This window comes from Ceratotherium simum, chromosome 29 (assembly GCF_057802395.1).
Source record: "Ceratotherium simum simum isolate JZ-2026a chromosome 29, ASM5780239v1, whole genome shotgun sequence".
Classification (NCBI taxonomy): domain Eukaryota; kingdom Metazoa; phylum Chordata; class Mammalia; order Perissodactyla; family Rhinocerotidae; genus Ceratotherium; species Ceratotherium simum.
This window is the reverse complement of record NC_141928.1, coordinates 673515-686267: the sequence shown is the minus strand read 5'-3', so window position 1 is coordinate 686267 and position 12753 is coordinate 673515. Positions and strand designations below refer to the sequence as shown.

Below are 12753 nucleotides of genomic sequence, written 5' to 3'. Positions count from 1 at the left end.
GACCCTGCCCACGGCCCAGGGTGAGAAGGAGTATCCCTGCCTCTGCGTCCCTCTTCCTTGGGCCCAGGACCACGGAGAAAGTCACACTCACTTCTTTGAACTTGCCCTCCTGGTGGAGCTGGTGGACACGAGCCAGCAGGGGGCTTCGGTCTGCATCCTGCAGCTGGAAGATACTGACCAGCGGCCCCACGAGACTTGGGGGGCTCTCGGCGAGGACCCTAACTGCACGGGCCTGCAGCTGCTTCAGCCCCGGGCTGCACTGGAAGACCCCAGACCTGGCCTCAGCTGGAGGTAGCATCCTGCAGCCAGGGTCATGGGGCCTGACATGGGCAGGGGCCTGGTGCCGGGGCAGGCCTGGCCCTGGAAGTTCAGCACCAGCAGCCCTGCACCCATGGGTGGACGTTCAGGGCAGGCAAGGCCTGGAGGGCAGGGCACCGGCGAGGGAGCTGTGTGGCTGTGGGGAGGCTGAGAGTCAAGCCCACAGGCCAGCCCTAAGGCCAACTGCCCCGCCCACACCCACTGTGGGCAAGCTTCGCAGGCTGCAGAGGCCTGGTCAGGCAGGCGTGGAGCCCACTATGCCGAGAGGGATGGACAGGGCGGGAAGGGACGTGTCTTTGGAACGTGACCTGTGGGGCCTCAGGAGGGGCTCACCTGGGCCGGCCCCTGGTGTGGCTGTGCCTGCAGCCAGCGCTGCAGCTCACAGGTGACCCAGGCCTCTAGGGAGGGGCCCTTCCCCTGCCAGCCCCGGCTGCCCTCCAGCATGTCCAGGAGTCCAGCGCGCGGGTCGTCCAGGGCAGCAAACCGCCGCCAGGCTTCCTCCCGGAGCTGCTGTGGAGACACAAAACCTCATTGTCGCTTTGTCACGCTCAAACCCTCTGGCAGGCCCTCCCCTGCCCACACGAAGACATCTGAAGTGCAGTCTATTCAGAGAGGGGACTCTTGCTATTCAGCACCACCCTCGCCTCCACGACTTTTCATGCCACGAGATTCTGTTCTGGTCCACTGCACCCCAGGCCCCGGGTGGCGGTCATTGTCCCCACTAATGGTCCCATTAAGACAGAGGGCTTGTTCCCCAGGCCAGGCTCCGTTCAAGAGGCTCCTGTCACTTATCTGTGCCCCAATCACCTGTGCAGCACGCACAGGACACAGCGCTGGCCCTTCGGTGACGGTGACAGCGGGGCCAGCAAGCAATGGGAAACAGAAAAAAGAAAAACCCAAAGTGAGAGACGCCCTGTGTTTACTTTTCCGCCTCCTGCGCTGCAGAAGATCAGAGGCATGTAAGACCTGGGAGAAGAAACACTGACAGCACGTGTGTTCTCTACCTTCCACGTCTCGGGGGGACGATGGTGTGTTTCACGACAGACTTTAAAGCAAGCTGGTGTCCTCCACATGACCACGGGGCCTGGTCCCTGGTGCCCTGGCCAGCCCCGGCTACACGCCGCCTGCCTCAATCATTCAGGTCAGTGCAAGACCCTGCAACCAAGGATCTGCCTGGGCCACAGTGACTTCTCCGGGGTCCACCCCCAAGGCCGTGAGCCTGGGACACAGCGGCAGCACTCGCACCTCACCCTGACACCCGAGGCCACCCTGTAAGGAGCAAGGAGATGAGGCCCCCCTGCCCCTTGCTGTGGCTGTGGGAAACTGCTGGACAGACCAAGAAGAGCCTCAAACGCTGCAACACTGTCACCCTTCGGGACAGGCGAACAGAGGCCACAGCACAGAGGCCCCCGGGGCCTAGGGGGCACCGAGCAGGGGCCGTGGTTTCCACGGAGCCCTGGGGCCACCTTCCCCATCTCCAGGGGAGGGGGTGGCGTCTGCACCAGCCACCTCAACACCCCACAGGAAGGCGTGAAGAAAGACAGCTGAGTCTAAATAACTGCCACCTTCTGGTTCATGGAAAGAAAAGATCTAGAAAGACCTGCTCGGGTCTTTGGTCCTAGTTTATTCAGTTACAGTTCTCATCCACGGCCTCTAGCAAAGCAGCTCTGAGAGGCTCAAAGAGCAAGCAGGAGAGGCTGTGTGATTGGGACGAGTGGCTCCTAGCTACGAGGAGCCAGTTCTTCCGCTGGAAAGGTGGCTCAGGTAAACACCATATCTCCTTTCTCCCAGGGCAGTTCCTGCAGTGGGCCTGGGGCCAGAGCATGGCCGAGCCCTCCACCACCAGCAGGCAGAGGGTGTGGGGCTGGCCGCTGGCCTGGGCAGGGAGCTGGAGGAAGAGCCCCTGCCCAAGAAAGAGCTCCCAGCTCTAGACCAGGTGCCCACTGACAAGTGGCCACAAAAAAGAAGGTTTTTCCAAAGGAGCCACTATCCTTCTTGTGGCCAGGGTGATGGGCAGCCAGGTCTGGGTGCACTGCAGGAAGGAAGGATGCCAGAGAAGATCCCACGAGGCCACACAGACCCCTTCCCAGTGGGGTGGCTGCTGAAGCCCCCAGACCCACTCCACGTAGATGGGCAGAGCTGCAGGCCAGCCACTCACGACAGTGGGAATCTCCTGTGGCGGCCAACAGAAGCCCTGGAAAGGATCAGGGGAGCAAGTGGGCATGTCCTTCTGAGATGACTGCTGCCCACTGACAGCTTGGCTGGGCCGAGGGCTCCACCCTCTGCACCTGGTGGCCAGCTCTGCCCCCTCCCCTGAGAAGGCTCAAGAGGACATACACTGCAGCGCTGAAGGCCGTCAGCTTTCGGGGCTCCCAGGAAGCTGGACGTGCACCCCAGCTTGCATCTGGGAATGCCAGTGGGAGCCCCTCTGTGGCCCAGCCTGCAAAGTGCAGGGGGTCTTGCCCCCACGCAGCCAAGCCTTGCCCCCTCCTGCTGCTGGGAGCATCTTGACCCATGGCCCAAAACGCTCAGAGCAAAGACAGCCCAGGGAGTGGAGTGATGCTGCTCCAACGTCCTGAGCAGGGTGGCCCTGCACCGTCCCCGGGACCACCATGGGGGGCTGCTCACCCAGCCCAGGTGCCAAAGCAGGGGCAGCCCTCAGGAGCCACACCCCACGGGTTCCGCAGGCCTGGCTCATAGCTGCGTCAACATCAAGGGCCCAGGCACTGCCTGCCTCTGCTCCAGTGTCTTCTCCAGAGAGGAGCCCTCCTAGCAGCTCCTGAGTGACCCTTAGGGTCCCACTGACCAAGCCTGGGTCACAGGTTCTCCCCCTGCAGTGACTGAGTAGCCGTGGAGGGTGTCTGCTCTCGGCCTTGTGGCCCTTCTCACCTCTCTGCCCTCTGAGAGCTGCCAGGACCCAGGTGAGCCTGGGACTCTCACTTGGGAAAGCGTCTCTGCGGTCTGCAGCGCTGGGTGTCCCCCGTGTTCCAACTGTGCATGCCTTCCCCACACCAGTGCCTCCACTGTGCTCAGACAGCAGCAAGCAGCTCATGGCCAGGGGCTCCCCGCAGGGCAGTAGGCAGGCAGCAGGTCGTGGGCCGTGGTCCGTGCCCAGCGCATGGATGATGCTTCCCTGGGACGCTCTGAGACCACACGTGCGCTCAGGCTCAGCGTGACGGGGAAGCTGCTGCACGCGGGCAGTTCATCATACTTGCCAGAAATGAGACTCAGACGCTCCCCTCAGGCACCTGGGGAACTCAGGAGGCCTGGCGACTCTCTCTCCAGACACCCAGGGAAGGAAGTGGGATCTGCAAGGAACGAGGCGGCGGGTGCGAGGGAGCCAGGGCTGCCGGGAGGCGCCGATGCCCACATGAGCAGGAGACCAGCCTGGGGAGTGGGACCTTCCAAGGGGCACCCGTCGGGGAAGGGTGACTGCTGGCGTGTCCGTTGGCCTGGACTCCAGCGGGGAAGGGAAGGCCGCTCCTGAGCACGGGCCTGCATGCCACACAGATCTGGATTTACTGACACGTGTGGTCCAGGAAGTTAGTCCTGGTGACACCCCGGGGAACTGGCACTGGCTCTGTACTCTCAGCAGCGACGCTCAGGCCCTCGGCTGCCGGGGAGAAGCTTCGCTCCCATGAGCTCACAGTAAAAAATCAGACACAGGAGGAACCGTCACCACAGGCAGGACGACTATCGCCCTATGATTAGGGGTAAGAGGACATCAATTTGGGAACAAAAATGGAAAATAAGTATCTCTAGAATTATGACAGAAGTGAAAGAATAAACACAACTAAGAGAGAACATGGCATGGTGGCCCTGAGTAGGTGCTGGGCCCTCCTGCAGCCCCATGCAGGCCAGGGTCCTTCCTGCCCCTCCCGCCCCTGCAGCCCTGGGGGACCTCACGCACCAGGCTCAGCACCCACTGGTCACTGGCCGCCTGACCCCTCAGGTCCCAGCCCCTTGTCACCCTCTCTCACGCTGCTCCCGTGTTTGGCCCATGGTCTCAATGTCCTTGTCGATGATCCTTCGGACCCATGGCTCTGAGACCCTGGCCTACCTTCTCCCTCCCTCCTGCCCTCTGATCTCTCCTCCATCTCCCACCTCCCACCTGGCTGGGCCTCTGGTCATCACCCTCTTGCGTCTTTAGTGCCCTCATTCCTGGCTCACGCTCCAGAGGTGAAGTCGCTGCCCCCCCAGCGCCTGCCCACCCCTGACTTCGGTGGGCTCAGTGCTACCAAAATCATCCCACGTGGTCCTCAGGCTTGAGCGGCACCAGAGCCCCAGAGGGCCTGTTAAAACGCCCTGGTTCTGATACGGCAGGGCTGGGTGCATCCCAGAACCAGCATTTCCAATGAGCTCCCAAGGAATGCGCCGCTCTGGGCCTCACTTCGGGGAGCACTGTCCTTCCCACTGATGCGCCCCTCCTCCACCTCCCATTTTTCCGCCGTCCCCACTCAGCGGGCCCCCTCTGTCCTGGTTACTCCCATCAGCATCAAAACCTGCTGCTTCTGCTCCCATCTTAAAGGAAGAACCACAGCCTCTACCCCACTCCCCACACCATCCCATTTCTTTCCTCCTTGTATCAACACCCCCCAAAAAGTTCCCCAAACCCAGTCCCCAGTTTCCCTGTCCTGTCCTGCTGGGGTCCCCGCAACCCCCACATGCACTGCTGGCCTTCAGGACTCACTGCTCTCGCACAGCCAGCCCTCCTCGGCCTGCAGGACGTCCTGGGCCATCTGCACCCTCGTCCTCAGGGCTTTGGCCACATGCAGGTCTCCAGCCGCCTGAACCCTGAGCCCAGGCCAGAGCCCACATCCCTCAACACCCTGCACCTCGCGGGCCCTTACCCTCCACACGCTCTGAGCATGTCCCACACGCCTCCCCACCACCTCACAGTCACTGCAGGGAGCCCCCACCCCAGTTCCGCCCCCTGGGGTACTGGACACCGGGCAGCGTGGTGCTCGTCCACTCACTGGAACCCAGGTCCAGCTCTAGTGAGTGAACCGTGAGCGGAGATGACATGTATCACCTCCGGGCGGAAGCTCTGAGAGCCAGTCACCAAGTAGGGAGCTCGCTGCCCAGGGGTGCTCGGAACATTTGTACAAACCGACCACGGAGCACGCCTCTCGTGCACCGAAACTAAAACTCACAGACGGCGCTCCACCACAGCTAGAAACAAGGAACATAGAGGTGTCAAGACACACCTGTGTGCTTGTTTGGAAACGAACAACACGTCATTCAAAGGAGACACCACAACGAGCCTCGGAAAACAGGCAGAAAGGAGGACAACGGAAACGGTGAGGAGCAGAATTGAGGGGGAAACTGGTGCACCAGAGAAGAGGAGGCTGGAAGCAGGCGACTGGGCGGGAGCAGGACACTGGGAAATAACAGTGCATCGACTGCAGGGAGCGGCAGAGGGCTTCAAAGACAAGGGCGGAAGTTAAGGGGCTAGAACAAGGACCGCGGGGCCCACCACCGGCCCAGAGGAAGAGCAGAGTGAAGGGGGGCAGCACAGCGGGAGCTGGAGGCGTGCGTTCCGCGTCTGAGTCTCGAGAACATGAAGAACCCGGCCAACCATCGTGGTGATGCAGGTGACACAGAGCTTGCTAGAGAAATAAAATGAGGAGTGGAAACTCTGCATGGGCCGCGACCCTTGAGGAAATCGGGTCTTTAGTTAGATATTAACCCCCCCGAACCCCCCCGACCCCAGCCCAGGCAGAACCGCAAGCGCGCCCTTCCAGACTCCCACAGAACGAGCAATCCCTGTCTTCAATCAGTGCTCTGGAGGACAAGGAATGAAGGGCTCCCCAGCCCCATTTATGAGGTCAGTTCACCTCGACACTAGGACAGACAAAAACGCACAAAACCACGCAGACAGGGGCCAGGCAAGGCCGCCCAGACATGCGGGACATTCCCACAACATGGTCACGTTTCCCAAGTCAGAACCTCAAGGCCAGAGGTATAAACTTTAAAAAATTAAAGAGTTTTTAGCTTTTGCAAAAACTCTGGGTTTATCTGGCTGATGGCGAGAGTGACTGGCTGCTCGGAGGCCCAAGTGCATGCCGTCGGGAGGCGGCTAACTGACCAACGCCACGCAGCTCAGACACGTGAGGAGAGAAGGGGCGACCCCAGAAGTCTGGCTGACCTTGCCCAGGTGCTGGCCCCTCCTGCGCCGTGAAGCAGCGTGGGAGCCAGACACCGTCCTGCGAGCTGTGGCTCGGCTCGTCTCCCCTCGGCCTCTGGAGCCCGCGGACACCACCGCCCCGCGAGCCCGCGGCACTCTCCTGAATCTCGCTGGCACTGGATGCCTGCCCAGGTCTGGGTACGCTGCCCACCCTTCAGCCGGCACGAGAGGGTGAGGCCCTGTCCCTCAAGCCACTCGTGGGCCCTGTGGCCCGAGCAGCAGTGACTTCTGTGTCCTCCCTGTGAGCCAGGGCAACCTCACCCTTCTGCTGCCTCAGGGAGCAAACTGCAGGGCAGGAGCAGCCGCGGGTCAGGCAGAGCCTTCACCATCACAGTGGGACGTGGTCCAGAGGGCAGCGGCTGCTACTGCAGAACCCTGCCAGACCACACACGTCCCCCAATGGCCAGAGGAGCTGTCTGGCTGCCTTCCCTGGGAGAGGCAGCTGTGAACAAGGCCTGAGGCAGGCCAGCAGGTGCCCCGGCCCACACAGCGCACACACAGCCATGGCCCGCCAGGCCCCTGTGCTGCACAGGAGCTGGGTGGTGGCCACAGGCCCTCCCTCCCGCTCTGAGCCTCAGGGGCCTGTGTCCACCAGCGTCTGGCAGGCCTCGCCCCAGGGCTCCAACCCCGACGTGTCTGCCAGAACATTTGGACAGGACGGCCCTCTGAGGCCAGTAGCCAGGTGTCCATGTCCCCACGTGCTCACCTGCTGCAGCTCCCGCGTAGACCACAGCGGCTGCAGGGCCTGCAGGAACAGAAGTGGGTCCTGGCCTGGGGGGACAAGACAAGGGCCATGGGAGGGGCTGTGCAGCCACTGCAGAGCCCTCTGACCCCCCTCCACCAATGCTGGGGCTCCCCGCAGATGCTGCCAGCGCCCACGGCCTCTCATGCCCTCTGGCCAGAGCTCCCCACTGCCACTTCCCCGAGACCTGGCCATCCAGCATTGCTGAGCCCGTCCTGTGGCTCATGCTTCAGCCATGATGGGCTGCAGGTCTCAGAAGATCCAAGCTGTGTGAGCAGCAAAGGGGTGTCGGACACCAGGGCCAAGCCCACAGCGCTGCCCAGGCCCCGAACAGGCCAGCTGAGCCTGTCAGGGCATGCCCAGCAGAGTGTGGCACCCCCGCCCCTCTGCACCATGTCACAGCCCACCCTCATCCCCTGCCCACCATATCTTGCCTCCAGCCTCTACTGAAGCCCCAAAGTGGTCCCAGCCTCTGCCTCACCCTGTCCCCCTCCCTGGTTCCTCCTGTACCCCACACAGGCTGGCCACTCCCCAAAGCTTTCCCCACCAACTCCTCCCTGCAGCCCCCACCCACAAGCCCTGATCCTCTCTTGCTCACCCAAGCCCCCACCCCCGCTGCAGAACTGGGCACGGAGACCACAAAGTGGGCGCTCACCTAGCCCAGTGCTGGCCAGGGCAGGGACTCTGCAGGGACACCCGACCCACACTCGGGAGGTCGGGGTCACCCTCACACTGGAAAAGGGACGGTGCCTTCAGACCAGTGTCTGAGGTCAATGTGAAGGAAGGCATTGGCTGGCCTGGAAAGGTCACCACTGCTTGCTCTGGGCTTTGAAAAAGAAAGACACATCTGAGACCACGGGCCCAGGGACCCAGCTCTGAGTTACCTAAGGCCACCAGGCACCCCCTCCCCTCAGAAGGCCCACCCCTGCACCTCCTGCCCTCCATGCCCTCCAGGTGGGGCTCCTCTGCAGCCATACCTGGCTTCCCACTGCCTCACTGTGGCCCCCCCCAGCAGCACCTCCTGGCCCCCATCCACCATAAAGGCCCAGTGCTGCACAGACCCTGGCCCCACATCACTGTGCAAGTTCTGCTGAAACGCCAAGTTGCTGTCCAACTCTAAGCCTTTCCAGCCCCACTGAGAAACTCAAGAATGCAGGACGTAGAGGAAAGTCCAGATAAACCTCTTGTTCTTTTGTCAAGAACCATCAGGGGTCATGCAGCCCGGAGCCTGGGGAGGACAGGAGGGTAGGCAGCCAAGGGAGGCTGGGCTCCTGGCGTGCCCGTACCCAGCCAAGGGAATGGAGAGAAGCCCCTGGCACCTACCTCTGACCCCAGCCACACCCCCTCACATGGTGGGGGTTGGGGTCAGGGGTCAGAGTCAGGACCTGACTGTGAACCCACACGTTGGGGGAGGGGGGGTCACTAACAGACTGTCCAGGTGAAATCTGGGGGATCAGGAGCCCAGTGGCTTCATCAACAAATCTACCCAGGAATCAAGCAGATGGCGGCAACCTGCCGGGCTCCTACAGAAGACCGGACATGGAGAGGAAGGCCCACAGCGGGGACACCTGAACCAAGCCCTGGAGGACAGCCCAGCAGGACTGACACGGCGACTCAGACGGGACAGTAGCAGTCAGACTCCCCGACGTAGGCCAAGGAGGCTGAGTGCAATGCCGGTGCATTCCAGAAGCCAAGGCTGACTGAGCAACCAAAAGCCTATAGTGTGGCTCATCGATGATAGGTAGGAGAAAAATCGTACCATCCTCTCGGTAGATGCAGAACAAGCAGTTCATAAAAGGGAATTCTATTCATGATTTAAAAAATAACTCTGCAAACTAGGAATAGAGGGAACTTCCTAACCAGGCAAAATGTGTCTGTAAAAAAACTCTCAGCAGGGCCTGGCCCGTGGCATAGTGGTTAAGTGCGTGCACTCCGCTGCTGGTGGCCCGGGTTCGGATCCCAGGCGCGCATCAACCCACTGCTTGTCAGGCCATGCTGTGGCAGCATCCCACATAAAGTGGACAAAGACGGGCACGGATGTTAGCCCAGGGCCAGTCTTCCTCAGCAAAAAAAAGAGGAAGATTGGCAGATGTTAGCTCAGGGCTGATCTTCCTCACAAAAAAAAAAAAAACTCTCAGCAGAAGGAGCTGGAAATACAAGTGAATGAAGTCAACAGATCTCCTAAATATATCAACATAAAGAGACCCTCTCCAAGACATATAGTAGTAAAGCTGGCAAAAGTCAATGACAAAGATAAAATATTAAGGGCAGCAAGACAAAAAGAAAAGACGTACAAAGGACTCCCAATCAGGCTTGCAGCCAATATCCTGGCAGAAACTCTACAACCTAGGAGAGATTGGAATGATATATTCAAAATTCTGAAAGACAAAAACTTTCAGCCAAGAATACTCTATCTAGTAAAAATATCCTTCAGATATGATGGAAAAATAATAACCATCCTAGGTAAACAAAAGCTAAGGGAGTTCATTGCCACAAGACCCCCACTACAAGAAATGCTCAAGAAGGCCTGAGGAAAAAAGAGAAAGACGATACAAAGCTTTGAACAAGGAGAAAAATAGGTAGGCAAAACCAGAAAAATTGCAGCTCTCTATCAGAATAGGTTAGCAAACACTTAATTATAACATCAAAGATTAAGGGAAGGAAAACACCAAAAATAAATATAACCCCATAACTTTAAACACAAACTCACAACACAAGATGGAATAAATTGTGACAATAATAACTTAGAAGGTGAAGAAAAAAGGGATGAAATTGACTTAGTCTAAGGAAAGGAGAGGCCATCAGAAAATGGACTATCTCATCTATGAGATTTTTTATACAAACTTCACGGTAACCAGTAAACAAATAAACAGAAAAGAGACACATACGATAAATAAAAAGAAAGCTAAGAAAACCATCATACGGAACTACCAAATTGAATTGGTAGTCTGAAACACATGGGACAAGAAACAAAGCAAATGCAAAAGAACTGGAAAATGGGCGATAAAGTAGCAACATTAAGCCCTCATATATCAATACTCACTCTAAATGTAAATGGATTGAATTCTCCAATCAAAAGACAGAGAGTGGTGGGATGGATTAAAAAACAAGATTCAACAATATGCTGCCTCCAGGAAACACATCTCAGCTCTAAACACAAACACAGGCTTGGAGTGAAGGGATAGAAGACAATACTCCAAGCTAATGGCAATCAAAAGAAAGCAGGTGTTGCCATACTTATATCAGACAAAGTCAACTTCAAGATAAAACAGGTAATGAGAGACAAAGAGGGGCAGTATATAATGATAAAAGGGACACCCCACCAAGAAGATATATCACTTATAAATATATATGCACCCAACATAGGAGCACCAAAGTACATAAAGCAACTATTAACAAACCTAAAAGGAGATATCAACAACAACACAATAATAGTAGGGGACCTTAACACCCCACTTACATCAATGGACAGATCATCCAGACAGAAAGTCAATAAGGAAATAGTGGACTTAAACGAAAAACTAGACGAGATGGACTTAATAGATATATATAGAGCACTCCATCCAAAAACAGCAGATTACGCATTCTTCTCAAGTGTGCATGGAACATTCTCAAGAATAGATCATATTCTGGGAAACAAGGCATGTCTCTATAAATTTAAGAAGATTAAAATCATAACAAGCATCTTTTCCAACCATAATGTCATGAAGCTAGAAATCAACTACAAGAAAAAAACCAGGAAAGTGACAAAGATCTGGAGACTAAATAACATGCTACTGAGCAACCAATGGATCAGTGAAGAAATTAAAGGAGAAATCAAAGAATATCTGGCGACAAATGAAAATGAAAATACACCATAGCAATTCATATGGGATGCAGCAAAAGCGGTCCTGAGAGGGAAACTCATAGCAATAATAGGCCCACTTTAACAAACAAGAAAAATCCCAAATAACCAACCTTTAACTACACCTAACAGAATTAGAAAAAGAAGAACAAACAAATTCCAAAGTCACCAGAAGGAGGGAAATAATAAAAATTAGAGCAGAAATAAATGAATGAAACAAACAAACAAAAAAAACAGTAGAAAGGATCAATGAAACTAAGAGCTGGTTCTTTGAGAAGATAAACAAAATTGACAAACACTTAGCCAGACTCACTAAGAAAAAACGAGGGAAGCCTCAAATAAATAAAATTAGAAATGAAAGAGGAGAAATTACAAAGGACACCACAGAAATACAAAAGATTATAAGAGAATACTATGAACAGCTATATGCCAACAAACTAGACAATGTAGAAGAAATGGATAAATTCTTACACTCATACAACCTCCCAAAACTGAATCAAGAAGAAATAGAGAATCTGAACAGACCAATCACAAGTAAAGAGATTGAAACAGTAATCAAAAACCTCCCAAAAAATAAAAAGTCCAGGACAAGATGGCTTCTCTGGAGAATTTTACCAAACATGCAAAGAAGATTTAATACCTATGCTTCTCAAATTATTTCAAAAAATAAAGGAAGATGCAACCCTTCCTAACACATTCTATGAGGCCAACATCACCCTGATACCAAAGCCAGACAAGGACAATACAAAGAAGGAAAATTACAGGAAAATTCTCTATAGCCAAGAAGTGGAAGCAACCCAAGTGTCCATCAAGTGATGAGTGGATAAAGAAGATGTGGTGTATATATATACCATGGAATACTACTCAGCCATAAAAAAAGACAAAATTTTCCCATTCACAACACCATGGATGGACTGGAGGGTATTATGTTAAGCGAAATAAGCCAGACAGAGAAAGACAAATACTGCATAATTTCACGCATATGTGGAAGATAAACTAACACACAGAAAGAACAGAAAGACAGTTTGGTGGTTACCGGGGGAAGGGGGTTGGGGGGTGGGCACAAGGGGTGAAGGGATGCATTTATATGGTGATTGACAAACAATAATGTACAACTCAAAGTTCACAATGTTGTACACTATTATGACATCAAAAGAAAAAACCTCAGCAAACTTCACGCTGACAGTGTTTGCTGTGACAGGAAACCACAAGAGGACACCCCACTGTCCATCAACACGGCCCTGGAGGTCCTCGCACAGCAGTGCAGCAAGAAGGAGAAAATAAAAGCACAAAACTTGGAAAGGAAAAAATAAAAACATCATTACTCTGGTAAACAAACTCTGGTCCATCCATAAATGGAATGTCATTCAGCACTAAAAAGACATGAGCTATGGAGCCATGAAGAGACACGGAGGAACCTTTGTGCTTACGCCAAGTGAAGGAAGCCAATCTGATAATGCCACACCCAGTGTGATTCCAACTCTATGACATTCTGGAAAAGGCCAAACTACAGGCACAGTAAATAGATCAGTGGCGGCCAGGGTTTGGGAGGTGGGAGGATGAACAGGAGGAGCACAGAGGCTTTTTAGGGCAGTGAAAACACTCCGTATCGTACTATATTGATGGACACATGTCATTGCACATTCGTCCAAACCCACAGCG

At 55.1% G+C, this 12753-nt stretch overlaps 1 protein-coding gene across 3 annotated transcripts in view; it reads right to left on the bottom strand.

The window, feature by feature from the left end:
- EXD3 (exonuclease 3'-5' domain containing 3) overlaps window positions 1-12753 on the bottom strand; it is a 106304-nt gene that overhangs the window by 56612 nt on the left and 36939 nt on the right. For 2 of the 3 annotated variants that reach the window (XR_015548895.1, XM_087418689.1), the window contains exons 4-6: window positions 7212-7276; window positions 652-828; window positions 92-259 (exon numbers count right to left, since the gene is read on the bottom strand). Coding sequence is in view for 2 of the 3 variants with exons in the window: in XM_087418689.1 (XP_087274815.1) it covers window positions 92-259; window positions 652-828; window positions 7212-7276 (410 nt within the window). In the remaining variant the exon portion in view is untranslated. The remainder of the gene's footprint in view (window positions 1-91; window positions 260-651; window positions 829-7211; window positions 7277-12753) is intronic. The other variant, XM_087418690.1, reaches the window with a different exon arrangement.